Genomic DNA, 27,964 nt, shown 5'->3' with positions numbered 1-27,964 from the left:
CGTTAGGAAGACCCTCAGGAATGCAGGCTGTTAGGTGGCTGGGGGGTGGGATATTGCAAGGGGCTTTCAGGAGAGCATGAAGCAGCTGGTGAGCCAGGCTGAAGATGCAGCATAAGAGAATGGAACAGAAACGGTACACGGAGTGCAGATAAAACATGAGTCCCAGAGGGCCCTAGCCAGATGCATCCTGGGCAATCAGGAGCCTGGGATTGGAGACCCCACCCCTGCCATGACATCACAGGGGAGTGGGGTGGAGACGAACAAAAAGGGGGTCCCCCACCCTGGCCCTGGACTCTTGGCAGCCCAGAGTGTCAAGAGCAGAGGAAGGCTGAGCCCTGGGCTAGGGTTGCCCGACTTAAAGGAACAGGCTCCCCATTCCTCAAGACCCTCTAAGCTGCCCCCTCCAGGCCTCCATCTCTTGTCTCCCCATCCCTGTGACCTCTCCTCCTTGAGGCCACCATCGGGTCTCTTCTGAGGGGTCACTGTCTCAGCATGAACTGCATCTCAGATTTCTTCACCTACGAGACCACCAAGTCGGTGGTTGTGAAGAGCTGGACCATCGGGATCATCAACCGAGCCGTTCAGCTGCTGATCATCTCCTACTTCGTGGGGTGAGTCTGTGGCCCTCAGGTCCAAGAAGGAGGACTTCCCGGCCTCCGGTCCTCCCCGTCCTGCCCCTGGTGTTGCTGCCCAGCTGCCTGAGCTTCTCCCCGCTCGGGGCCCACCGTCTCTTCCATGGGGCCACATCCCAGAAACTGGCTTCTGCTGCCGCCATCGGGGATCTTGTCCCCAGATGCGTGCGTTTTCCCAGTAAATCCTCCGGCGTTGGGCAGCGGCCTCTATGCACACACACCAAGGAGGGGAGCCCTTGCCCCTGCACCACCCTCCACCAGGAGAGGTCCCAAGTGACCAGCTCCCCTCCCCTCTCTCGTCTCCCCCCCGCCCCAAGCAAGCCAGAGGACAGACAGACCCCACACACACACATCTTCCCATTCCCCTCAGTCCACTCTTTGGGGGTCTCGGAAAGACAGGGGAGCCAGGGAAGGGGAAGGGAAGGTGCCGAGACGAGGGAGATGGTGACGGGTTGACCAGGTGGATGGCAGAGGGGGAAGGAGGCAACGGACCCGCTGTGGAGTGAGGAACTCCTGTCTGGCGGGGGGAGATGCTGAGAGAACGTGGAAGGGGAGAAGCCCTGGCTCTTGGAGGGCAGGACAAAGCGGGGCGTTGGGTGAGGGCCTCTGTCCCTGGGGAGGGGTGGGGAGAAACACAGGTGCAAATGCCACTCAAGGGGAGAGCTACTGTGGAGAGAAGTGGCTCTTCTGAACATGATGTAAGGACTCCCCTCAAGAATCCAGAAACGCCCCCCTTTGTCAGAAGGCATAAATTCCCTACATCTATCTACCTGACTTTGTACCCTAGAACCCATCCTGGGAGCTGCTTAAGAGCCATCAAGGTCCGAACACCCCCTCTCGGCCCCCACCTCTTGGAGGCAACCCGCTGCACACACCCACACACACAGAGATATATATGCGCAGAGGTTCCTGGAGCAGACGATGGCCGGGGGGCAAACACAGGTTCTGTCCTTCTTGTGGTCATTTGCATTAGGAAAGCTGGGCAGAAACCTCGGGGGTTTTCTTTCCTGGCACGCGGGTCTAGGCTCGTGCTGTTCCCTGAGACAACAGTTCTGCGCGTGTGAGACAGGAAGCCACTGATGCGTGCCAGGAGTTAAGGCAAGGAGATCAAAGGCGGCCTGTGTGCGCGTGGGCGGGGCTGCGAGAGTGAGCCCGCTGGTCTGCGAGGCGCCGGCGTAGCGTGCGGGTGTGAGCCTGGAAAGGTGGGCAGGCGTGGATTAAGGGGTTTGTCTTGCACCACACGCTTGCTGAGAGGCAGTGGGCTCCGTTCACGTGGATGTTGGAGGCAAGGCTGCACAGCCAGTGCACCTCTCGGAGATATTAGAGGAGGGATTCAAGCTTTGGGGTAGGATTAAATGGCGTTAAATGAAGTTCCCTTCCAACTCGTGGTTTCACAAGATGTGATGTTTGCAAATGTTCCCCAGCTGCATGTCCAGCGCTTGGGGCAAAGTTGGTTCTTAAAGGCTCCATGTTCCCGTGTATATGTGAGGCTGTGGTTGTTTATAGCCGCAAAATGGTACCTCGCTGGTCCAGGTGAGCGCAAAAGCTGCCTCAGCACATTCCGGCCTGGCCTGGCTCCGTGGGCTCCAGGCAGGAGATTGATGGAGGGGAGACACAGCAGGCTCCAGCCCCCCCACTGCCCTTGTCTCTCCCTCATGCTGATCCAGTCTGATGCTCCATCCTCAGTGCTGGAGCCCAGCCTGCTGGGGCGGGTGTGAGAGGCTCTTTGGCGTCTTGATATCCAACCCCATCGATCTCCCAGCCTGACAGCTCCCCGCAGAGCAGTGCCTGGCAGTTACATCAGTGCGGTCTTTGGCTCAGCCCCTGGCCTGAGCCCCATCTTTGTGCACATGAGCCCGTGCACTGTTAGGACTGCACGAATCCATTGTCATGAATGTAGAAAAAAAATGTATCAAGCATCTCTTCATGACAGGCATTAGGCACCGAGGAGAGAGCGGTCGGCAAAAGCAGGAAGGGTCATCACCCTTATGGAGCTGACAGTGCTAGAGACGGATATTAATCAAATCATCTCCACAAACAAATGTAAAATTCCAGCTGTGGCTTAGGGTTGAAGAAGGGCCGCACAGAGCTAGGAGGGCCACCAGTGCAGAGGTGTTTGAATTTGACCGGGGTCGGGGAAGTAAGGGAAGGCTTTCTGGAGACGTAACATTGAAGCCGGGAGCTGAAGGATGAGTAGAAGCAGCCCAGGTGAAGGAAGGGAAGGAAGGGGGTTCAAGGCAGGGAAACCCAGCTCTGCAAAGAGAAAGAGGCTGGCAAATGCGGGGAAGACAAGGTCTTTGTGGCTGGAGCAGAGAGAGCAAAGGCGAGGATGGTGTAAGATGGGGGTGCCGTCACAGGCAGAGGCCCTCAGATCAGACACCCTCAGATCTTTCGTTTTTACAGAAGAGTAATGGATGTGGATGGGAAGCTACTGATGCGTTTTAACCTGTGTGTGTGTGTGTGTGTGTGTGAGAGAGAGAGAGAGAGAGAGAGAGAGAGAGAGAGAGAGAGAGAGAGAGATGGGAAGATTGCCCTGGCTGGTACACCAAGGATTGCAGTGGGTAGAAGTGGATACAGGAGAACCTGCTAAGGGTCCATGCGGTTATGAGAAGAGAGATGATCACGGCTTAGACTCAAGAGAATCTGAAAGGATTTTTAGTGCTTTGATGTTAATGCTTAACTTGAATCTCTTCTGTATGAGCCCAGCCAGGTAGACCAGATGCACAGCTTTACCTAGGACGTATATGACATGAGCCAACCATTTCACACAGCGACACACCACCTACTCGACCACACACACACACACACACACACACACACACACACACACACACACGAGAGGTCAGGACTTACAGGTGTTTCTCACGTTCTCTTTTCAGGCCCAGGTGGTAATGGCCAGTCTCCTCTGGGGGTGGGACTTCCTAAGAGGCAACCCCCTTCCTGTATCCTGTGGGCCCCTGAGGTGGAGGAAGAAGATCCCTGGGGCCTGAGTCCCCAGCAGCAGCGGGCAGCGCTTGGCCTGAGGTTGGTTTCCAGGGAAGCCACCTTCCTGGAAGCCAGCAGGGAGGGCATTCCTGGCCCTTTGATGCTCCATCCACGGGAAGGGCCTGTGGAGGTTGATGGCGCCCCTGACCCGTCCCAGCCCTGCTCTTCCCGCCCTGTTCCTCCCCCTACGAGGCCCATCTGCACAGCCACCCGCTCTGATTCATGACATTCAGCCTCGTGTAAAATCTTATGGAGCTCAACGTGCAAAGCAGTTAAAGGGGGAGCCTCTCTAGTTCAAAGAGCGGGACGTGGAATCCCGCCTTCTCGGCCCAAGGTAGCCCCTGAGCCACCTGGACGGCACACCAGGTGCCTTATGGTGGGAAGAAGTGTTGAAGCCCCTCCTGCAGGTCAGGAGAGAGGAGTGGTTTTCATTCTTGTGTCCCCTGCACCCTCACCGCAGCCCCGTGAGGGGGAGACCTGGTTAGAAGCCTGGCTCCGACACCAACAGGAGTGGAGCTTAGACAGCTCGCTTTACGTCTCTACGTCTCAGTCCCCATATCTGGAAAATGGGTGTCGGAATGCCCCCTCCGAGAGTCCTGGGAAGGGGAGGCGACATAAGCCCGTGCCTGCCTGGGACGGGTGACTCAGGAAGATGGTGACAGTTGTTATTTCTCAGATTCCCCTGCATGTCCCCCTTTCGCTCGGCCCAGCTCACACCTTCCTAAGAGACCCCTCTGCTCCCCACACACGCGCGCGCGCGCACACACACACACACACACCCCTCCCCGGTCTCCTCCCTGACTCCCGGGGCGGGGTGGACAGGAGGGTGCTGGGACACTGCTCTGGCCTCCTTCCTGCACATCCCACCTGCCAAGGAGTTGCCACCCGCCTTCCGCTCTATAAATAATGAACCAGGAACACGAGAAAAAAACAAGTCAGAGCAGCAGAGTAAATGCCAAGAACTGAAGGCTCAGTCCTGCCCCATCTCCTCAGCCCTGGCCTCTGGAGACAGACTCAGTCCCTCTCTTCTGGAAATGCAGCATCCCCTTATCTTGAGCTGCCCTGATGATGCCTTTGGGCCCCACGGGGCCACTGAAACTCTTCCGCTTGTTATTTAACTCGGAGAGAGAATTCTGACGCGGCCGCACCTCCCGACCGGGTACAGGAGGAGCCATGAGGGTGGAGGACCGGAAGGAAAGAGGCTGGTTAATCGTCCCTCGAGCCCTGGACTCTTCCTCCTGAGACTCTCCTGAGCTAGGAGGTGCTGTCCCTGGCGATGGGGCAGGGCCAGCAGGACAAGGACCAGGGTCCAGCTCAGGGGGCCAGCTGTGGCCAGGCCCTGAGTGGAACACAGCTGGGGGCCCCCGGGGTGGCCGCGAGCGCTCTGGCTCTGCAGCCGTCTGCCGGGGTTGGAACCCGCAGGCCAGCTTGTCGGGTTAGCACAGTGCTCTGTGCCTTGGTTCCTTCGTTTGAAACGTGAGGATAATAACACAGGTGTCTCGTTGGGTTGTGAGTAAGGATTCAATGAATCCTCAGCACGTACAGCACTCCGTCTGCCGTGTTGATTACACGGTGATAAACAACCATCCGAACTCTGCTTCTCAGAGTTCTGAACGTGACCAGCCTTTAAGGACAGGGGAGGGGCTCCAGGAGACCATTTCACTGATCGACACTCAGAGGAGTGTCCGCTCCGTGGCCAGGCAAACGGAGGTTCCAGAAGGGCGTGTGGCATCTGTGGCTCCCACCTGGGTGAGGGCACAGCAGCGGCAAAGGTGCTCCAGCTGCAATCTCCCTCCCTTCGCTCCAAGGGCCCCAGCCCGGGAGCTGGTGGCGCGGTGGCGCTCTTTTCGATGACTTCGCCGTTTTCCGTAATAGCGACGCTCCCTTCCCTTCTGCCAGGACATTAGACGGCAGGTGGGATGTTTATGGGAGCCACACTCCCTTCGGAGGCCTTGATGAAACCCCTCCCAGTTTAAAAACAGAAGAAAAGTGCTAGGGAAGTAAAGCACGGCGGACTTCCACGGAGGCGTGGCGTTCCCGGGAACGTTTTACAAGCAGGCAAATAACTCTTAATAGGGCATCACTCAGAATGCTGCCTGGGATACGGCAGCAACCGTAAAACAGGTGACAGGCTAGGAGCCCTCTGCCAGGCTGGCTGTGACCAGCCTTTCTCTCCCACTCGAGACAGCATTCAGAATTCAGGGGCCTGCGGGAAGCCCCAATGGGGGGATGACTCCGAACCCTCTCTCTGAAAACGGAACAAGGAGCCGCTTGCAAACGTCAGCCTGTGTTCCCATAAACAGGACCCCACAAATGGCCGTGACCCCGGCACGACCCGGGAGCTGCTCCCCTCTGCATCTCCCAACATCAGGGGGCCCCAGGGGTCAGAAAACTCCTGGGCTTGACGTCCTAACCCCTCCTCATAAACTCCTTGGGTCAGCCTGCGAGCTGCCCTCACCGCTTCCCAGCCTGGGAGCCCCCCAGCTTTGTCTCCTCTGTGCCACAGTCTCCGTTTCTGCCACTCAACTTCGTCTGATGGAGTTCTGCAGCCGGATACCACCCTGGTTAGCATCAGAAAATGACCCTAACCCCCGCATTTCCAAAAGTACGCTCCTAGATTCCCTGAGACGTCACCAGTGTTCTCCAAAGCTGAGCACACGCAGCCCTTCCCAAACATATTTGAAGAGGTTTTCTGGTCTGCACGGCGGGGACGGTGAACGTGCCTCCCCACGTGCTGTCAGGAACAAGTACTGAGGCCCCGCGTGGTATTGAGGCCGAGAGTGGCTCGAGCCTCGAGGGCTGGGATGGGTGATTTCACGTGGAAAGGTGGGCACCTCGCGGAAACGCAGAGGGAAACAAGTGATGTGTCGGCGGGCCCTTCTTGCTGCTGGGGGAGGCTTGGAGGGCAGAAGGGAAGGGGCCCCTCCCCGATCCACGTGGTCCCGCACTGGCTTGAAGCTGCAGGGAGAAGCCAGTACAGGTAAATGCCCACTGGGTGGCAGCAGAATCCAACGAATAAGATTACAGGCCCCTCCTCCCTTCCCGCCCGACTCCCTTTACCTGCCAGGTGAGGGCTTGGCAAGGCCCCTCCTTTCCTCCTCTGCCCCTTCTCACCGGACCCTTGCACAGACGGAGCCTCTGCGAAGCGCGCAGCTCCCAGGGCCTTCGCTGACTTGTTTGCTGAACACCTACTGTGTGTCAGCACCTAGGATACAGCCATGAGCAAAGCCTGGGATGCACAGAGTCAGAGGCCTGTGATCCTCTCCCTTCTCAGCCCACATGCCAGCCAGAGAGGGAAAGAAAGACAGTGTGTTCTCAACAGGGGTGAAAGTTGGTTCTTGGAGAATAAGAAAAAAACCTCACTCTTCTAATGTAGAAAGCACAAAAACACAAACAGGACATAAATGATATCTATGGTATTAAAATTTCCAGGCGGGTACAATTAGGGTAAAAGGGCTCTTTAAGGAGGAAGTGAGGGGAAAGGTAGAGAAACATGAGTTTAAGCCAAGCCAGGGCTCACTCGCAGGGCCATGCCTCCAGCACCCCTGCCAGGCACCCCATGTCCTCTTGATGTTGACAGGAAGGGGACCTCTCCCAGCCTCTGTCTGAAGGGTCTAGCCCCTCTTCTGCTCTCCGCCCCTGCTCTCCTGCCCAGGTGGGTTTTCTTGCACGAGAAGGCGTACCAGGTGCGGGACACAGCCATTGAGTCCTCGGTGGTGACCAAGGTGAAGGGCTTTGGACACTATGCCAACCGAGTCATGGACGTGTCTGATTATGTGACCCCACCCCAGGTAGGGTCCCCCTACCTACCCCAGGGTGCTTGGGTGCCCAGACACTGGGCAGGTTGAAGGGGAGAGGGCAAGACAAGGAGAGTGCCAATGGGATGCCCAAACCAGATTCTGTGGCATCGGTGAGCCAGAGAACTCCTTCCCCAGCATCTGGGAGGTGTTGGGGGCTTGGGTCTGCCTCTCCACTAGGCAGCGCTAGGTATGGGGGAAGCTGGGTTCCTCTGTAGTCCTGGCACAACTTGTCCTGAAATCAAGGACAACACGCGGAGCAAGAAGGGCCAGGTGGGTGGAAAGAGCCTGGCTTGGACCCCACCTCTGCCTTTTATTAGCCCCGTGACCTTGGCCAGATCTCTTAGTCCAAGCCTCGGTTTCCTTGTCTGTACAGTGGGGATAACAGAATTAGCACCGTTGCATTTTTCCTCTCCCTTCTCCTCCTCCCAAGGGCACCTCCGTGTTTGTCATAATCACAAAGATGATTGTAACCGAAAACCAGATGCAAGGATTCTGCCCAGAGGTGAGGGGAGGACAGCATGGTCAGGGGGTGGGGTGAGGGTGTGAGCAGAGGCCCAGGGCCCAGCCTTGGAGCTGTGTCCGGGGACCTCCACCCTCCAGAGGCCGCCAATGGGCAGGCCCCGCCCCCGCAGGGGCCAGTGCGGGTCCTGCACGCACCTGTCTCCCTGCAGAGCGAGGAGAAGTTCCGCTGTGTGTCAGACAGCCAGTGCCAGCCCGAGCGCTTCCCAGGGGTGGGTGAGTGCAGCTTCTTCCCCACCTCTCACTGCCCCGCACTGTCAGTGGGGCCCTGGGGGCAGCACGTCCCCCCCAGGGGAGAAGCCACCCTAAGGGAGGGGGTGGGAATGGGCCTGTTCCATGTCATGCTGCCAGCACTGATGGATGCCGGCTGTGGGCCAGCCCAGCGGGGCTGCCCCCAGAGTTCCCAGGCCAGGGGTGGTGCTGCAAACAGGTGTGCCATGAGGTGGCAAGTGCTGTCACGGAGGTACCGTGGGACCCCGGGGTGGGGGGGGGGCGGGGAGGGAGAGAGATTGGTTCCTGGTGGGTGACCCCGAATGGCTTCCTAGAGATGGGCCCTAAAGGATGGGTAGGATTTGGCAGGAGAGAGAAGCTTCAAAAAGGGCATTCTAGGCAGAAGCAACAGAAGCAGCAAAGGCTCAGAGGCGAGAAAGAGCAAGCGGTGAAGGGGTCTTCAGGGAGCCTGGGGCTTGGAACGTGTGAGGGGAGGGCTGTCACCTCCCTCTGGCTTGTCTAGGGCTCAGGAAGTGAGGAGGGGAGAGCCCTGCAGGGCTAACAGACCCCCAGTCCCTGGCCCTGCCTGTCCTCTACCTCCACCTGCAGGGTCCCTGTGTGCGTTGTGGGGGGTGCGTCCCTGATGGAGGGGTGGGGGGAGGAAGGGGTGAAGGGCCAGGGGTGCACCTAGCAGTTCTGGCTCCACCCTCGCAGGGATCCTCACGGGCCGCTGCGTGAACTACAGCTCTGAGCTCCGGACCTGTGAGACCCAGGGCTGGTGCCCCGCCGAGGTGGACACGGTGGAGATGTAAGGACCCGAGGAGGGCAGGCGGGAAGAGGACCCAGCCCAGCTCTGCTCTGCCAGCAGGGGGAGCTCTGCATCTCTGGGCACCCCCAGGACTGTCCACTCCCAGGGCTGGCCGTGCCCACTGGGAGATGCTCCCAGGAAGGTGGTCCCTGGGGTGAAAGCTCCTCCTGTTTCCCCTCTTCTTCCCAAGGCGCTAAGACCTCCTGCTCTCGCCCACAGGCCTGTCATGATGGAAGCTGAGAACTTCACTATTTTCATCAAGAACAGCATCCGCTTCCCCCTCTTCAACTTTGAGAAGTGAGTTCAAGCTCCCTCCCTAAAACCTACAAGCAGTGCTGCCACCCCGCCCTTCCCCCCCCATCCCCCAGCTTCCCGGGGCTGCTATTCCCAACCTCCCCAGGGTGGACCCTGGGGCCAGTTTCTCTGCCAGCCTCCTGCCCCAGGGCTCGGGACCCACGGGGGCTTTTGCTCAGAGCAGGGGAGGGACAAGCTGAACCTGGGCCTGGAACTCGGATGCCTCCAAAGGTGGGGCCCGAGGCGCTCCTCCCATCTCTCTTCTCCCCACCTCAAGCCCAGTGTGCGTGTCCCCTTTCTCTTAGTTCAGCCCCTCTTCAGTGACTTCCCCATTTGGCGACTCCTGGGTGGGTGTCGGCCACATGCAAAGCACAAGGCGGGCACAACAGAGGGGCCATGGGTAAAGACTCCTGCCCTCTGGGAGCCCCAGCCCACAGAACCTTCTACGGGAGGGAGGGGTAATCGCCAGAAAGATGTAGGGACAGAGGTAAGGGAGAAGGCGAGTGGCCAAGAGAGCGGGGGCCCTGAGGCTCCGGACGGCTAGAGGAAAATCCGAGCGTGACTGTCCTCGCTTTAACCCTGCACCTTGCCCTCTCCTCCCCAGGGGAAACCTCCTTCCCAGCCTGACTGCCACCGACCTGAAGACATGCCGCTTCCACCCTGACAAGGCCCCCTTCTGCCCCATCATGCGGGTGGGAGATGTGGTCAAGTTCGCGGGGCAGAATTTTGCCAAATTGGCCAGCACGGTGAGGAACGAGCCACTCTTCCCTTCCCTGGCCTGGGGGCCCTCGGGCAGGGGGAGCGACTACCGGGGAAGAGGAGCTGCCTGCGGCGCAGCGCCACCTGGTGGGGGCATCCCAGGCCTGCGACCGGCTTTGTGCCTGTCCTACCCACCCCTGCCCTGAGTGGTCTTGCCTCCCGCCCAGCCTCAGTTTCCCATTCCTGTCGTCATGCTTCACCTGCAGGCAGAAGCCTCAGATCTCCAAGAAGGTCTACACTGTGGGAAAGTGGATCTGTGGGCACTTTCCTGGGTTGTAGCTAAGGGACTAAAGACACCAAAAACAGGATTTAGAGGCTCAAGGGCGGTCACCCTTAACTACAGAACTTCTTTACGAAGCAGCGTGTGACAGACCACTCTTCTTTCTCCCGACCTCCGTCCTCCACCTGGAGAATGAAAAGAAATCACTTGTCCATTTGTCGTGACATGCACCCCCCGCACCGGGACCCACTCCACTCCGACCGCGGACCGGGAGTCGGGGGCTGTGGGAGGGCTCACATCTGCCCCCTTTCTCCACCCAGGGGGGAGTTCTGGGCATTAAGATCGGCTGGGTGTGCGACCTGGACAAGGCTTGGGACCAGTGCATCCCCAAATATTCCTTCACCCGGCTCGACAGCGTTTCTGAGAAGAGCAGCGTCTCCCCAGGCTACAACTTCAGGTAACCCCCGTCCCCCTGGGACTTCGGGAGAAGGAGGCAGGGCTGTCCTAGAGAAGGACACTTCAGGCAGCAACGCATCCTGGGCAGAGACGGTCCCACTTCCTCCCCCTCAGATTTCAGCTCAAAATTAGGAAGGACTTTCCAGCAGTCGGCCACTCGGAGACGGACAGGCCATCCTGTGAGTTCCCCGTCACAGGGAGGGACCGTGTGGAGGATTTATGCTCCCAGCCGGCAGTTAGAGTACAAGACCAGGTCTCCTGAAATGCTGGGTTCTGTGATTCTGAGCCCATTCTTAGCTCCGGCTCTGAAGCTGTACGTAGTCCCACTCGTCTCCTGTCCCTGAATTTTCTGAGGTTTCTCACTTCACAAAGCAAGGGCGATAATTGGTATCATTTTACAAGGTGGAAATTTTGCATTTCTCTCCATAACCAGGAGATTTCATCTGAGTCACAAATAACAATTACAATGGCCGTTAGTTTTTCAGTGCCTTTCCAAACAAGAACTCATGCCAGTCTTTAAATATCATCTCAGTTATATTCCCAATGGCCTTGAGACATAAGGGATCCCTCTCCCCATTTTGAAGAAGGGGAAAGAGAAGAACTTGGGGTAAACTACTGGGAAACAGCTGAAAGCCCTTGAAAAGGCTTTGACCTCCTCCCATCCTCATTTCCTTATCTATGAAATGGTGATGGTATCCTTATTATCTTGAGCCTATCAGCCAGTGTGTGAAAAGCTTCAGCTCTCGGGAGGTTTTTTTTCCTTAATTTTTTAAGATCCTAAAGTTTCTGGCAGGGCCCTGATTACGTACACAGTGTTATATACACTAAACAGGCTAAATTAGGTAAATAGGCAGGTATCAGGAAAAAATAGGTATAAGAATATATTTCAGTTATATATTCAAATTTCCTTTGTTATAGTGGTATTATCTAATATAATAGTAAACATAAGCAAAAAAAATCATTTCACCTTTTTTCCCACCTTTATTTGTAGTTTAAAAGAATAATTATCTGCCCCATTAAGCTTTATATTTAATAGTTTAAAATATATGTGTATTCTCTGGAAAGAAGAATTTTTTAAAATTGAAAGTGCTATCATAATCAACTCTAAACTTAAAAAAAAAAAACCCATAGGAAACAACACATATTTTAAAGTAGGTTAAAAATACTGTTCAGCTCCCTGGCAGAAACTGGCATATTTATTCAGTCAGTACATCACGCTGAAATCAATACAAAGGATATTTGTATGGTGGCTTAAAATAGTAACAAATTAATAAAATCCTCGTGATCTCAAATGCAAGTTTTCATCTTCATAACGTCTCTCTGGCCATTGGGAATTCTTCAACCTTCCAAATAACTCATTTGGCAGGAGAGCTTATGAAGAATATGGCTAGTTTGAAGACCCCGACTCTTGGTTTCATACAGCTTTAGAACAAAGTCTTTCATTTAAAGAAGAATTGGTTTGGACTTCCTTATTTCCAATTTGTGGTGGCTTGGCTGACACACACACACACACACACTCGCACACACACACACACACTCACACACACACACACTGCCCCCACCCTCTACCCTCTATCACCCCTAGGCACAGCAGGAGAGCAGGAGATGGATTTGGTCCTAAATAAGCTTGGGTTAAATTTGGAGAGACAGGGACTCTCCTGGTGGTCCAGTGGTTAAGACTCTGTGCTTCCGCTGCAGGGGGCACAGGTTCGATCCCTGGTCGGGGAACTAAGATCCCACATGCCGCGCAGTGCGGCCAAAAAAAAAAGAGAGAGAGAAAATTTGGGGAGACAGGTCAGAGGGTCCCTAAGGACCCTGCAAGCTCAATTCCCGAGGGCCTAAAGGAAACCATCTGAGAGGTGTGGGCCCTGGATGACTGACCCCCCTCACCAAAAACCTCCAGGCCGGAGTATGAAGAGGCAAAGCTGCTGCGTTTGACCCTATGGTTTAGGAGTGTCCAGAGGGCCCGAGGAGTAGCCTGGGCGTGGGAGAATCTCTGTGGCCATGGCAAGCAGGGGGCTGTACCCAAGCTTCCTCAAATCCCCCCCCCCGGGTGACCACCCACTGCCTCATGTTGCCTTCAAGCTGCTGGTACCACACGGACACCCAAGACTAAGTTAAGGTCCCCCGCTGGGGAGGCTCCAGGCCACCCATCTGAATCCTCTGTTAAGAGAAAAAGGGTCACGGCCAGGCTCAGCGCAGCCGCGGTGCGGTTCCTATGACGCGGTAGAATGTGTCTGCTCCGTAGAATCCCGCAAGGCTCCTTGCTAGAGGCCCGATACTGGCCGCCCCACGTACAAAGTGTTCCGTGTGCTCTGGCTCAAGGTTCCTCACCCCTGCCAAGGAGGAGCTTCCGTCCCCCCACTTCACAGATGAGAAAATGGAGGCATGCGAGTTAAGTCATTCTCTCAGGGTCACAGAACCAGCAAGCACGGGTGCCTGAACGCAAACCTATTTTCCTGGCTGTTTTCCACCCCATAGGAAGGCTACGGTCATTCGCTTTTGTTTATCCTCAGAAAAACACAGGCAGTGGGGTTGATACTTTCATCCCCAGTTAAAGACGAAGAATCTGAGGTCCCGGGAGGCTAAAAGACTAGCAGCTCCTGGAAGCACCATTCCTTGCCGGGCCTTTTGTCTCCCAAACAAATTCATCTGCCTCTCCCTCTCCAACCGAGGCCAGATTTTTTTTTTCCCAACGTTCTGCTGTTGCCATTTGCTCTGGAGGGAATGGAATCATTCAGCCAAGATTCAGCCTTGTTTTAATCTGAAAACTCTGACATCCAGAGGCAGCTAGAGACTCGCATTTCCATCACTAATTACGTCTGCAGCTCCTTTCCAAATGCCGCCCCCACCCCTGAGGATCTTTGCCTGCAGACTCAGAGACTCAGATAATTTAGAGCTGTTAAAGACCCCTGGAAGAGACCTAGACTAAGGCGGTCATTTAGCAGATAAGGAAGCAGACCCTCCAAAGGGGGAAATGATGAGCCCAAGGTCACGGGTGCACCTTAGAGTCTCCTTAGACGTCATTTGCTCCCAAGTCCTACATCATTCTTGGAGGTGCAGCCCCAGAAAAGGTCTGTCCATCATTGGCGGCTCCGGTTATTGGAGAGGTGACCTCGTATTGAACTAAAACGTGTCTCCTTTCAACTCCCACCCAACACCTGGTGCTGTCCATCTAAATTAACCTTTCCAAGTACCTTGAGGGTGTGCAGTTGGTGGGTTCATCCACATTAGTCCCAGACAAAGTGCAGCATTCCTAAAAATAAGAACTGGCAAGAATCGCGAATTCCATGGTGCGCAGGGTGACGGGCCCCAGAGGCAGGGTTCCTGCATGGCTGGTGCACCCTTAGCTCACAAGAGCAGGACTTTAACCAGAACACTGCATTCCCCAAAGTGCTGGGAACAGGCAGTGTTGCTGAGGGAGTACTGAGTGTGCATTTGCCCATGAGTGGGTGTGTGTGTGTTTGTGAATGAGTATATGTGAGTGAGTGTGGACGTGTGGGTGTGAGTGTGTGCATCAGTTGTGTGAGTTGGTGAGTGTGTGTGAGTGTGTCAGTGAATACATGTGCGTCTGTGTGTGCGTCTATTAAAATACTGTATTGGGGGACTTCCCTGGCAGTCCAGTGGTTAAGGCTCTGCGCTTCCAATGCAGGGGACGCAGGTTCGATTCCTCTTCGGGGAACTAAGATCCCACGTGCCTCGCGGCCAAAAATAAATAAATAAATAAATACTGTATCAGTCAGGGTCCCAGCAGGGAACAGATGGCATATGCAAACTGGGTAATTTGAAGAGAGTTGAATACAGAGACTGTTTCAAAGGATATAGGGAAACCACAAAGGATAGTGCAGTGTCTGGGGGCAGTAACAGGACGTTGGTGACTGTCCAAGTGTGGGGTAGAGGGGAGGGAGCAAGGTCAGAGGAGATACCCAGCACAAGTCTTTTTTTTTTTTCTTTACATCTTTATTGGAGTATAATTGCTTTACAATGGTGTGTTAGTTTCTGCTTCATAACAAAGTGAATCAGTTACACATATACATATGTTCCCATATCTCTTCCCTCTTGCGTCTCCCTCCCCCCCACCCTCCCTATCCCACCCCTCTAGGTGCTCACAAAACTCCTAGCTGATCTCCCTGTGCTCTGCGCCCAGCACAGGTCTTGACGGCTTTCCTTTGTGATATCACAGCCCTGCCCTAACTATTTGAGGTCTCTGAGCCCTTCATGCCCCTGGTGAAAGCACTGATTGCCCAAGAAAAATGCACATGTTCACACACGTGAGCAATTTTTCAGGCAATTTCATTTTTATGAAGGATACTTTATTTCTACAAATAAGATTAAATCCATTCTCTGAATAATACATCCAAGCCAAACAGAGTAACGACATGAAAACTCTCCTCCCTCCCCCAGTCCTACTCCTTTTGCAGGAAATTAACCACTTGGGCAGTTTGTCCATCTTTTTTCTCTGCATTTATATTCATGCAGCATAAAATTCCAGGACTCTGAAGGCCTTTGAAAGCTTATCCCTGGACCTCAGATTAAGAGCCCCTAGGGTTAAGTTTGCAAAGCCCTTTCACACCTATTTTCGACAGGATTTATAGCTCGTTGTCTACCCCTCACCCCCAAGGTAGGCTCAAAAAGATTTTGAGACTTGCCCAAGGTTACACGGCCTGATGAAGAGGAACGCTGGTCCTCAAAGCCAGGGACCTGATCTACCCATTGATCCTAGCACACCTTCCACCGACACATTGCTCGCAAAAAAGAAAACAAGAAAAGCAAAGCAGCTATAAGGGATATACCACCCGCCTCCCCTCCCCACCCCCATCCTGACTGCTGGAATGATAGGAGAGAAGAAAAAGGGTGCATTTAGCGATGTCTGATTTCTTGTTCCTCCCCTGAGAGTTCCTAAGACAGCTTTGCTACTAAAAGGCAACGCAGTTTTGGATTTCCTCTCTCGGTGTCTGGGACAAAAAACACTCGTTCAGCTGCTAGATGTTCCTCGTGCTGTAGGTGTTTCTAGTGATCGTTTCGTGTTGGAAATGTACCCACAGCAGCTTTCATGAAGCTCTGAAATCTGGCATGTGTTCTGCTTCCATGTTGCAACAGGCAGATCAGCAAGATCTCAGGCCAACTGACAGAGACAGAATCGAGCTGCACCCTTCGCTTTGATCCTTCTTTCTCCAATCTGGATTTTTCTCCTTTCAAAAGCCATAGAATATGTGTTAAGTGCAGCCATTTCCATCATTTCCACAGAAACACGTGAAGGCCCTCTTGGATGGGGCATACTTGCTTGAATTCTCCCTGATCCATTTTCCCCTTCACTTTCTTTAGCTTACGGTGAGAGGCGAGGCAATTAGAGCAATCCTGAACTTATTCAGCCCTTGCTAACTTCCGTGTCTACCCTATCTTCACAACCACCAACCTTATGGGTAGAAGATATTGGCTAACACTCACTGAGCGCTTACCTGTGAGCCTGGGACTTAGCAAGTGCTCTTTGTGGATTATCCCATTGACTCTAAAGAGGGAGAATTTTAGAGCTGGAAATCTGAGGCTCAGAGGTTGCATTTATCTGCCCCAAACCACACAGCAAATGGTGCTGGAGCTGGAATTCAAACCCTGGCAGGCTAGCTCCAAGCATGTGCTCACAGCCACAGGTATCCTGGCAGGACCGGTATGGTTCCTCCATTTTACAGATGAAGAAACTGAGGCCAAAAAAAAGATTGCTGCCAAGGATAAGACAGCTAGTAAACCAGGCTCTCAGGTATATCTTCTAGCTCTGTGTCCATTGAACCTTCCCTGCCTCATTAAAGATAAATCGTAATATGTTCAATTTTTTAAAAAAGATCAAACAAGCCGTATTTTAAATGTCTTCCTTTGAGGCGGATTAGATTCCTAGAACATGAGTAAATCACTGTAGATTGGGACCCTTCTCGAAGGGGAAGAGTCCCGCCTGCTGGAAGGATGTTGCCTCAACCCCATGCAGTGAGCCTGCCAGGAGATATTTTCCCATCAGTATAAAATCAACTGTAAAAGTATTTTTCAGCTGGCAAAATTACTTCCTACCAGGCAAAAGCTTTGCTGAGAACACCACCTCCCTCACTTAGACGCCTGGATTCCAGGCCCAAGTTTTCCCTTGCAGGCCCAGCCCAGATCCCGCAAGTTTGTTGCTGTTGTAACAGTTACGTGTCGTCGCTGCTTTGGGAAGGAATTTCCACCACTTCTTGGGAGATGGATCGTTTCTAAACAGATGTCTGAGAGCTTCCAAGGGATTTGAATGTGGTGATAAAAACCCTTCTCCATTCAGCTTATTGACTGCCGACGATTACAAATGTCAGCTCAGCGTGGGGAAGCGCTGCTAAGGGTTGGAGCTGTCCATAGCTGAATTGGGCTGCTCCCACAGGTAATGGCTCCCTCTCACTGGAGGTGTGCAGGCAGCGGCAGGGAACCTCTCATGGCTAAAGTGGGGGAGGGCTTGGAGGATTTCTTTTAACATCTAATTATATCACGTGCTGGGCTTCGCGGCTGACCCGGAGATGAACGGGACCAGTTCCTGTGATCAAGGAATTTTTGATCTAGTGGAGATGGTAAACCTGAACCCAAATAACAAAAATGTTTATACAAAAAAACATTTGATGCTGGGGCGAGCCAAGAATAATTAAGATGAGGCAGAGGTGAAACAGCAGCGTCCAGGCTGCGGGTCAGGAGACACAGGCTATGGTTCAGGCCTTGCCACAAAAACTCAGTGTGATTTTTTTGACAAGTCTCATTCCCTCCATGGGCCTTAGTTTCCTCCTCTGTAAAATGGGTTGGTTAAAGGTGATCATCTCTGAGCTCTAAAAGTCTGAATCAGTGCATGTGGGCATCTGGGGAAGGGCTCTGGAAACTTGGGCTGCTGAAGCATGCACTCTTATTTCTAGACCTGTGATATATATCACAGTGGAATGTAGCTTCCAAGCTGCCCTGCAGCGATACCTCTGACAAGTGACTTACTGTGGTAGTTGACTTTGTAACTTACTCATTCTTTATGTGTTGCTGCTTGAGGCAAGAGATAGCACACACACACACACACACACAAGCTTCTCAGTACTGTCAGGCCTCAGAAGTGTTCGATTCAGTCCTGTGTTGGGGGCTTCCTGTCTGGTCACAGAACAGGTATCTCAGTGAGGGGCCTGGTAGGAAAGCAGGCTCAGCTGGGGTTTGTGAAGAAACTCACACACAGGGCCTAACAGCGTGGGAGCTGTTTCCACCCCTAGTCCCCCAGCCAGTGGAAAGGCTGGGAGCCTGGCCGAGAGCTGGGGTCCCTGGCAGGAGAAGCCACAGAGCAATACAGCCTCAGGCAGAACCGCAGGGAAGCAGCAGGTGGAATAAGTACCCCACCTCTCTCCTTCCCACCCTCTGATCCCCGGCCAGTGCCGGCCAGTGCTTCCCAGTAACCAACGCACCCCTCCAGAAACCCGAGGCAAAGAGGGGCAGGAATGTGGCCTGCAGAGGTCAGCCTTCAGGGGCCCACGATCAGAGACTGGGTGTTGGGATCGTGGAGGGTAGTCAGCGCACCAGATGACTGTCCCCACTTCACTCAAACACCCGGGCTCAGGGGGCCTCCCAACCCCAGTGGCCATCCCTGCCAGTGCCTCCCCGCCCCCAGGCTTCCTTCCCTTTCCTGGCTCAGCACTTCTTCCGTCAGCCACATAGCGCTTTTTATTGCAGCTATTCTTATCCAGACTCCTTGAAGTTCCACGGGAGCCACTGCTTTAATAATTGCCCAGGTGTCTGGGCGGTGTCTGGGCTCTGATCTCTCCCCAGATAGTTCTGGCATCATCACAGTCAGAGCCACACTCTGCTTTCCTCCACAGCTGAGGTGTTCTCTCAGGCACCAGCTGAACAAGCTCCCTGCCCGCCGCTGAGGCTGCAGTGAACTCTCTTTTCTGGATCTTCTCTCAGGGAAGCAGCAGTGGGTGAGCAGCGGGTGAACAGGATTCAGGAGGCCTGAGTTCAGATCCCAGCTGTGCCCCTGCAGGCCCAGTAGCCTGAGGAGAGCTGTGGTGCTTCCCTCCAGCCCGGAGAGTCTGGACAGCGTTGCCTCATGGTAATAGATAATATTCAGGGAAAACTGCGAGCCGGTGCTGTGCTCAGCCTTCCCCTCCAGCAGTTCATGGAATCCTCTCCAATAAGCCTGCAGCTGTTGCTATATTTCCATTTCATACCTGGGGGAAACTGAGATTCAGAGAAATAAAGCACTGTGCCCCAGGTTATGTAGCTCATTCAAGTGGCAAAGCCAGGATTCCAGCCCAGGACTGTCTCGTTTCAGAGCCCCTAAGCCAGCAAGTATGCCATGGAGCTGTTGTTACCAGGCCTCGGTGAAATAATGGGTGTGGAAGTCTCCGGCCTGGCGCTTAGCTGGAGTAAGCGCTGCACGTGTATTATCTCCCTACCCTTTTCCCCATTTCCCCTCCGCAGGGGCTATTCCCACCAAGAGCGCCTACTTTCCCACCCAGCCAGCTGCCAGACCTACATGTTTCTGCTGGGGAGAGAAACAGCCTTTGTTACCACCTTGTACTAGCTCTACCTGAAGAACAGCGAGGAATGCAGAAGCCCGAGTCACTAGGAGGAAACCTGGAGGCTGACATCGCTAAGCTCCATCTGCGAGATGTTGAGACTCTCCGAAATCCATTTATCCCTCCAGCAAGCACTTACCCCACTCCTTGCTGCGCTGGGTAGGCCCTTGGGCAAAGAGAGACAGTGAGATCTAGCTTGTAGTCAATAGTCCCAATTATTAACTACAGTCTGGTGTGGCAGGTACTGGAGTAGAGGCCTGGATCCCAGCAGAGACAGGAAAGGTAGCCTAGGAGGACTTTACAGCCCCAGTGCTACACTGGTAAGCCGGCTCTCCGGAGAAAAAGAAAACGGCGCTGATTTGTAGGGCCTGCCGATTTCCGTAGTGGAAATACTCCACCACGGTCAATTTCAAGCTAAAGCATGAAGTCCCTGAACGTGGAAGTGGGAAGAGAGACACACACTGGCTGCGGCAGCCAGGGCCAGGTGTACCCGCCACGGCCACTTCCAACTGGCTCTGTCCTCCACCCACCAGGGCTCTCTCTGAGCTTCTTCGAAACACCACATCCTTTCCCTTGACAGGGCTTGCAGATCCCTCAGCCGGGAAAGCTGCCCCCGCTCTGTCCTTCTTACCTTTCAGCTCTCCATCCTTCAAATCTCAGCTTTCACGGCACTTCCACCAAAGCCTACCTTGACCCTCCAGCCTCCATCCAGCGTCTTGACTACCTGTGCTCTAGAATGGCGCTCTTCTCCTTCCTAGCCCTCATGTCCGAGTTTACCTATTTATGGGTTACTTCCAATTTTACGTATTTATGGGATTGCATGGTTCATTCGTATTTCTCTTCCTCGCATGAGAGCAGAGCTTGCCAATGGATCAGCGGTGCCTAGCACCGTGCCTGGCATAGGGTAGGGTGCTCCAAAGATCTGCTGAATGTAGGAAAAAATGAGAGGCCATGGAGCTGGGTCCTAATGGATGAATAGGAGTTTGCACGGTGGAAGAGGGGAGGAGAGGGGAACAGAATGGGCAAAGGCACAGAAGTCTGTCTATGGGGTGTGTTTGGGGAGTACAGGAAGCAGATAGCATGGTGTGTGTGCAGTGAGAGGGGTTCTGCAGATGAGGCTGGGAAGGTGGACCCAGCCAGGTTGAGGGGAGGGTGGTATTCCAGGCCAAGGTGTTGAATGGAGGTATCATTCTCACCAACTCTACTTCCCAGACGAGAAGACCAAAGCCAGAGAGATAGAAATCGGAGGATTTGGGAGAAATCAGGGCCCAGGCATGGGGTAGCTCAGCCCTTTTATTTATTTATTTATTTGGCCATGCTGTGTGGCTTATGGGATCTTAGTTCCCCAACGAGGGATCGAACCCAGGCCCACGGCAGTGAAAGCACCGAGTCTTAACCACTGGACCACCAGGGAATTCCAAGCCCTTCCCCCCACCCCCCTTTTTTTTCCCCTGTTGCAAGAGAGTTCATTGACGATAAGGAGAGAACAGAGGGAACACGTCAAAAGAGAGGTGAGCCAGGCCAAGGAAGGCCCCTTCCCCTTTTTAGATGAGGAGGTTGGGGTCCTTCTTCGTACACTTCATGGCTCTCCTATGCTTTCTGTCCTACTCCCACCTGATGACTCTGGGTCATTTTGCAAATGCAAAAGGGGCTCCCAGCTGGGGAACTTGAAAGAAATTAGCCAGGACCTAACAGAAACCAGGCCACAACAACAACAAACAGTCTAGGATACTGGCTAAGAGTGTGGGCTCTAGAACTGGACTGCCCTGCTTTGAATCCCGTCTCCACTCACTGACTATTGGTGGTGTGACCTTAGACAAGTGGCATAACGTCTCTGATCCTGATTCTTCATCTGTAAAATGGGAATTGCAGCAGTACTGGATTTCACGGGGTGGTTGTGTGTATGAAATGAGTTAGTAGGTGTCGGGCACTTAGCACAGTGCCTTGCACACAGTAAGCACTCAATGTATGTTGGCCATTATTGTTACTAGTGTTATTATCTCAGGAGGCCAGAGAGTGTAATGGTTCAGACAAGTCTAGATACTATTATTTCACTTTACCTTGATCTCAGGATGAGAAGGGAAAGGGACATGACTTGAGCACGTACTATATCTGGGCACGTACTATATCTCGTCTCATCCTTCCTGTAGCTCTTTTTACTCTCATTTATCAGTCGAGGTAAAAAGCTCAGAGAGGTTGAGTGACTTGCCAGGGGTCAGAAAGCTAGTTAAAGACAGCCATAGACCCACACACAGATCTCCTGGACTTTCTTAGAAGGTTTATTCCTAGGAATGTGGTATCCTTACCCTCTCTCTGTCTAATGTTGAATGACTCCCAATTTTAACTCATTCTTTGTCCTTTAGCAAATACTTCTTCTCCCTGAGCCTCAGTCTTCTCAGCAATAACATTATAAGAGTTTGTAATGGTCGGCGTAAATATTGCTAACTGCCGTAACAAACAGCCCCCCCATCTCAGTGGCTCAGCACAAAGGTTTGTGTCTTGCTCATGGCACAGTGCCCTGTGAGTCAGGGTGGGCGGGGAGCTCCGTACAGTCCTTCAGGGATCTGAGCTCCTGCCACCTGTGGATCAGTCTCCTCTAGGGCCTCAGTTCTCCCCTGGCTCTACAGCACCTGGCCACGAGGAAAGGGAGGATGAGGAAGGCACACGTCAGCCCAGACGTAACAGACCTCACTTCCATTCACAGTCTATTGACAAGAACTAGTCACAGGGCCCAGGTTAGATGCGAGGCGGCTGGGAAATATGGTCCAGCCGGGTGCCAGGAGAGAAGATAACCCAGACCCTGGTGAATGCCAAGCCCATCTCTGCCACAGGGTTGGGCCAGATTCTGTGATCTCCACTGGCCACACTGAGTGCAGAAGTCAGGATGTCTGGGTCCTTCCCCTGTCTGCAGCGGGGGCCTCCCCCCACCCACCAAGAGCTGTCCCTCCTCCTGCCCTCCCGGGTAGAGAACCAGTCCCTGCCAAACCCCCTCCAACGGTGTGTGGGTGGTGAGATATGATCTTATCATGCTTATTGCCTCTTGGAAGGCAGGTGCTGGAGGAAAACCAAGTCTGCTTTGGGTTTTCTCCCTGTTCCCTTCACATTCCTTCCCAAGATAAATTTAGCCAGCCCTGCTTTGAACGGCAGTGCCCAGGATGCTGACTTTTTGTTCGGGTCCATGTCAGAGCATTTTCCATGGCTGCAGCCGTAGGCTGGGGATGTAGCCCTCAGGACCACAGTCCCAGGCTCTGCCCGGCCCTTAGCATCTGTGACCCACGTCTCACCCTTGCCTGGTCCCCATCTCTCAGTTGCCACACGTCTCAGACAAGGGCCCTGAATTCTCCCATGATGTGAGACAGAACACAGACTGCAGAAGGGCTTTGAGATCCAGCACGAGGGCTGCCTGTGTCCTTAATGGCCACTTAGAGCTCAGAGGCAGGACAGTTCTGGGTTAAGAGCACAGATTTTGGAGTTGTAAGGGTGGATCAAAATTCCAATTCAGGCAGTCGTCCCTTTTGAGACCACTGACTCTTTCCTCCCAGGACACTGACCCTTACCATCCCCATTTTACAGAACAGGAAGCTCAGGCCTGGAGAGGTTTAGCTGGGTCAGGAAGGAGTGCAGGGGGAGGGCGGCCCATCTTCTGTCTTGCCTGTGCCTGGGCAGGGCTGTAGCCGTGTGCCCAAGTAAAGCACCTGTTACCTGACTAAGGCCTTAAAAAGGCTGTAAGGGCTTCCCTGGTGGCGCAGTGGTTGAGAGTCCGCCTGCCGATGCAGGGGACGCGGGTTCGTGCCCCGGTCCGGGAAGATCCCACATGCCGCAGAGCGGCTGGGCCCGTGAGCCATGGCCGCTGAGCCTGTGAGTCCGGAGCCTGTGCTCCGCAACGGGAGAGGCCACAACAGTGAGAGGCCTGCATACCGGAGAAAAAAAAAAAAAAAAAAAAAAGGACGACTGTGTGCAAAGATGCAGGCAGTTTAAAGGAAGCTAGGAGCCTGGGGAAGGACCAGAGCGGCCACCACAGGAAGGCTGCTGCTACCAGCTAAGCCGGCAGGGCAAGGGGAGGGAGCAGTCACAGGACTGGAGAGGGTGCACCCGACAGGCTCTGGGCCTCGGGACAGAAGTCAGCAGAGGAACTGGGAGAGGAAAAGCCCTCGCCCTTCTTCCCTCCCACCGTCTGGTTTCCTGTGGGTGCCTCCCACTGGCTGAACCCAGCTGGAACCAGAAGGCAGGAAGGAAGCAGTCTTTGCAGACGAGGCTCCCAGGCCCCCGCAGAGAAGGGCAGAGACTGGGTGTGGAGGGGCGGGCAAAATGTCCAACATGGGAATCAGGAGAGCACCTGCCTCGAAGGGCCGGTCTCAGGGGTCAACCCTTCTCGCTAACAGACCTGCAAAGGGGGCCTGAGCACCCCCATTTTATAGGCGTGGGAAGTCAAACCCTGAGGGCTAAGTCCCCTAAAAGGCCCCACACCGCCAGCAAGTGGTGCAGCCAGGATTTGAACTCATTTCTGCCTGACCCCAAAGTTCCCTGGCAGCCAGAGCAGACAGTGGCCGATACTTACAGTTTCAGGAGGCTCTTCCCCACCACAGATGACCTTCCTCCCCTGCCCGTGAGCTCTCCATTATTTATCCCCTTGGGCTCAGCACTTCATTCTCCCTGCCGGACAGTTTGGAAGGCAGACATCCCTGGGAGGGGCGTCACGTCAATCACGGAACACTTCCAGGGAAGGAGTTTCTCAGACTCCCTCTTTGTGTTGGGAGAGGCCTGGGACTGGCCTGGGATCTCTGGGGAGTGGAAACACTGAAAGGGAGGCACCGAATGAGACCGATGTCGACGCCACACAGTTGCAGAGGTTTCTGAGTTCGTTCTCGACCATCCTCTCACTTAATCCTCACCATTTTCCTGGGATGCTGGCATCAGTAGCCTGTGTTACAGCTTTGGGACAGTAGCCCAAAGAGACTGCACTTTGCTACCGTTAGAGTTTTGCCCGTGGTGGGCAGAGCCGTGTAAGGGGAAACGCACTGGCTTTAGAAGCCAAAAGCCAAATGCAATTCGAATCCTTACTGACTGTGAGACTACAGGCGGGTCCCTTCACCCCACAGGCATCTTCCAAATGGGGGTATGAACACCCACCTCACTGTGTTTGGTGAGAATTAAATGCGATCATTCTTATCAGTCTCCAGCACGGTTCCTGGCAGCCAGCAGCCCAGGCAGAGAAGGTACAGGGGACAAATTCTTGAACTGGAGGAAATCCAGCACCAGGTCTCAGCCAGTTGGGTAACCCTGGACCAGTCACTTAACCCCTGGAGCCTCATGTGAAAAACAGAGCAGTCACATCCCTAACCCACAAGTTTGTGAGATGAGGTGTCTAAAGACACTTTTTAACACTGCTCTGTAAACTGCTCTAGAAATCAGCGTAGTTTTTCAGCAGTATCAACACCAGTGAGCATTTCCTGGGTGCTTACTTTGTTCCAGACGCTGTTCTAAAGCCCTGACACACGTGGTTTCATTCAATTTTCACGGCAACTCTTTGAAGCGGGACTTCTGTATTATTCCCACTCACAAATGAGGAAATCGAGTGTCAGAGAGGTTAAGCAACTGGCCCAAGTTGCACAGCTGACAAGTGGCAGAACCAGGCTTTGAACCCAAGTAGGCTGAGAAGCCTGTGGAGAGGGGAGCCCCTGCCGGGCCCTGGGGTACCCAAACAAAGGAACTGAAGAAGCTTGGAGTCCAGCTGGGCTCCAACTTCCATACACCTCAGAATCATTTAGGGACGTTATTTAAAAGACAGAGTCCTGGGCTCCACCCACAGAGATGCTGATTCCACGGGTTCAGGGTGGGGCCTGGAAATCTGCCTTATTAACAAACCCCCAAGGTGACGCCTGTGCAGGGAGGGGTTCAGCTCACCACACAGGGAGGACCACGGCAGGTGTCCCACCAAACCATCAGTAAGGGTTGCTCGGTAGGTGAGGGTCATAGGGCTCTAGAGGCCCCTGAATTTCAGGCAAGAGAGACAGGAGCCCACAGCGGGACCCACCTTCCCCTCTGGCCTCCAGGTTTGCCAAGTACTACAAGACAGAGAACGGCAGTGAGTACCGCACGCTTCTGAAGGCTTTCGGCATCCGCTTCGACGTGCTGGTGTATGGAAACGTGAGTCCTGGGCCAGGCAGACGCAGGGGATAGGGGAGGAAACCTGGACCCCTCCCGGGCCCTAAAGAGGCTCCTCTGGGGGCAGGGCCCTGCCACTGGCCAGCTCTGAGACCCTCGCTGGTCACATGTCCACAGCAGGTGAGGCCTGCGGATGTACCAAGAGCCCTGCAGGCTCCAGGGTCTTCCCGGCTGGGGGTCCAAGCTCCACGTCAGGCCTCGCCCCGGCCCTGTTGGAGCTGTGCCCACTCACCTGGGTCTTTGCGCACACAGGCTGGCAAGTTTGACATCATTCCCACGATCATCAGCTCCGTGGCAGCCTTCACCTCTGTGGGAGTGGTGAGTGCAGCCCCTCTGGGTTCAGTCTGGAGGCCACTCAGTGTGCGGCCCAGGCTGGCAGGGTTTGGGCAAGCGGTGACCCTCTCCTTCCCAGACCGTGAGCCCAACCTCTTGCCCTCACCTCCCTGCTGGGCCAGCCCTTGCGTGAACATCTCCAGTCCTGGAGAGCTCACTCACTCCACGGCAGCCCCCCACCTGCTAGAGAGTCCCCGTTCGCCACTGTGTAGGGGGGCGAGGAGACTCCAGGGTTCCCAGACCTGAGAGCCCGGTCGAGGAACAGAGCCCAGCTGGCAAGGTGGGGACAGAGCCCCTTCCCCAGGGACTTGGACCCCTGCGGTCCCTCTGCTTCTCCCACCAAGTCCTCCCTCTGCAGTCTGGTCTGGGCTCACCCCAGGAGCTGGGGAGGTGGGTTCTGGAGATATTCTGCAAGGCCCCTCGATGTTTTCCTAAGAGGAACCATCAGTCAGGTGTCTCTGGAGGACTCACCCCGACCCCAAGGGCAGTCCCGCCTGCCGCCCGTACTTCCCGCCGCGCTGCCCCGCTGCGCTGCCCCGCTGAGCCGCCCTGCTCTCCACCTCCAGGGGACTGTCCTCTGCGACATCATCCTGCTAAACTTCCTCAAGGGGGCCGACCAGTACAAAGCCAAGAAGTTTGAGGAGGTGAGTCGGGGAGGGTGGGGTGCGCCCACGAGAGGCAGAGGAACGGGGCAGGGAGGGGAGCCGGAGCCCAGACTCTCAGGGGCCCACCTCCTGGGGGCCTCAGTGCGTACTGGGGATCCCGACAAGAGGGGCTCCGGCCAAGAGTGGGCTCTGTGGTCATCGTCTGCATCCACTCACTGTCCCCTCTCTGCTTCGGGGAGGGACAAATCCTGCTACTGGTTGGCTCAGGTCTGTTTGCCCTTGAGGTGCATGGGAAGAGTCTTGGGGTCACAGACTCGCTCTAGCTCCCCTATGACCGGGCTGCGAGCCCCAAAGGCTGAGTCTGTCCCACGGGGGCCCATAGGAGGACCCTGCCCACAGTCAGAGCACGATCATGCCAGCCCTTCTGCCCGCAGGTGAATGAGACCACGCTGAAGGTCATGGCCTCGGCCAACCCCGTGTACCCCAGCGACCAGACCACAGAGGAGAAGCAGTCCACGGACTCAGGCGCCTACTCCATTGGCCACTAGGGCCTCTTCTGTGGGCCCCACTCTCACCCTTGGGCTCCAGGCCTCCCAACAGAGGGTCCCACCTGGGCAATGGGGATGGGAGAGGGGAGAGGCTCTCATTTTTGCTGCTCACCCCTTGAGGCCACAGCCGGGACCAGGTGTCTGGCCCTCCCACTGCTCTAAGACACGTCCTGTTCCCACTAAGACCTCAGTCTCACCTTCACCCCTCGCCTCACCCCTCTGTGCTTCCCAGAACCCCCAGGGCAGTGGTATGAGTCATCCCCTTCTGAAGAGTAGAGCTAATAATAGGAGTAACTAGTGGCCACAAGGGCCTCCCAAATGCCAGACACTTTCACACACATTATCTCATTTAATCCTTAGAATAATCCTACGAGGTAGATATTAGCTTCCCTATTTTGAAGACACACTGAGGCTCAGAGAGACTGAGTCGTTTGCCCCAGGCCACCCAGCCAGGAAGCGAGAGAGCTGGGATTTGGACCCACGTCTGCCTAACTCCACCGCCCACACCCCACAAGAAAAGAATGAACCCCCGGGGAGCGTCTGCCCTGCTGCTTCCGTCTCCTCCACCTTGACCGTGATTAGTTTCAGCTTAGTCAAGAGTAAGCCCCATGCTGTCCCCAGGAACGCAGGCAGGCCCCGTTTTAGGGGAGACCAGTAGGACTGGGGTGCGGGGTCTCTCTCTGACTTGGGTGGGTCCCAAATTCAGAAGGGAATAGGAGGCGTAACTGTCAGTGAATTCTTCCTTCCCTCTCCCCAGGCGAGAGAAGAGCCCATTCTCATTTCTCTGGGACCTCCACGTGCTCATACATATTCCAGGCCCCTCACTCCGGGAGCCCCATTAGGCTCCCCCAGGGCGGGACGGGATTCCCCAACCTGGTGCCCTGTTCCAGGAGATCAGCAAGTCTCTTCCAACACGTTGACCGAAAGGTCCGGTGAGACCCAACGCCCCGCGAGCAGCCGGTCAGCAGGCCAGTCCCCGCGGGGCCCTAATGAGGTGGTCGGTCCTCTAATGGCAGAAACCAAAGGGGCTTTAGGAACCATCTCGTCTGATTCTCTTGTTTACAGATGAGCAAACTGAGGC

General features: G+C 54.7%; 1 protein-coding gene across 1 annotated transcript; it reads left to right on the top strand.

Annotated features, from left to right (window-relative positions):
* Positions 1-280: 280 nt before the first annotated feature.
* On the top strand, positions 281-27,920 carry P2RX3 (purinergic receptor P2X 3). The gene is made up of 12 exons (XM_067748994.1): positions 281-611; positions 7,273-7,408; positions 7,848-7,919; positions 8,089-8,152; positions 8,861-8,954; positions 9,174-9,251; positions 9,853-9,994; positions 10,548-10,684; positions 25,286-25,379; positions 25,650-25,715; positions 26,297-26,374; positions 26,770-27,920. The coding sequence occupies exons 1-12, from the start codon at positions 493-495 to the stop codon at positions 26,881-26,883; spliced, it is 1,194 nt and encodes a 397-aa protein (XP_067605095.1). The 5' UTR covers positions 281-492; the 3' UTR covers positions 26,884-27,920.
* Positions 27,921-27,964: the final 44 nt, after the last annotated feature.

Source organism: Pseudorca crassidens, chromosome 9 (assembly GCF_039906515.1).
Source record: "Pseudorca crassidens isolate mPseCra1 chromosome 9, mPseCra1.hap1, whole genome shotgun sequence".
Classification (NCBI taxonomy): Eukaryota; Metazoa; Chordata; class Mammalia; order Artiodactyla; family Delphinidae; genus Pseudorca; species Pseudorca crassidens.
The sequence above is the reverse complement of the archived record's forward strand: the minus strand, read 5'-3'. Positions and strand labels throughout refer to the sequence as shown.

What these genes read in the sequence shown, in the direction of transcription:
- P2RX3 (XM_067748994.1), top strand. Translation starts at nt 493, where the DNA reads ATGAACTGCATCTCAGATTTCTTCACCTACGAGACCACCAAGTCGGTG. An exon ending in ATTATGTGACCCCACCCCAG is followed by an intron (nt 7,409 to 7,847) that starts GTAGGGTCCCCC and finishes CCTCCTCCCAAG; the next exon opens with GGCACCTCCGTGTTTGTCAT. An exon ending in GAGGTGGACACGGTGGAGAT is followed by an intron (nt 8,955 to 9,173) that starts GTAAGGACCCGA and finishes TCTCGCCCACAG; the next exon opens with GCCTGTCATGATGGAAGCTG.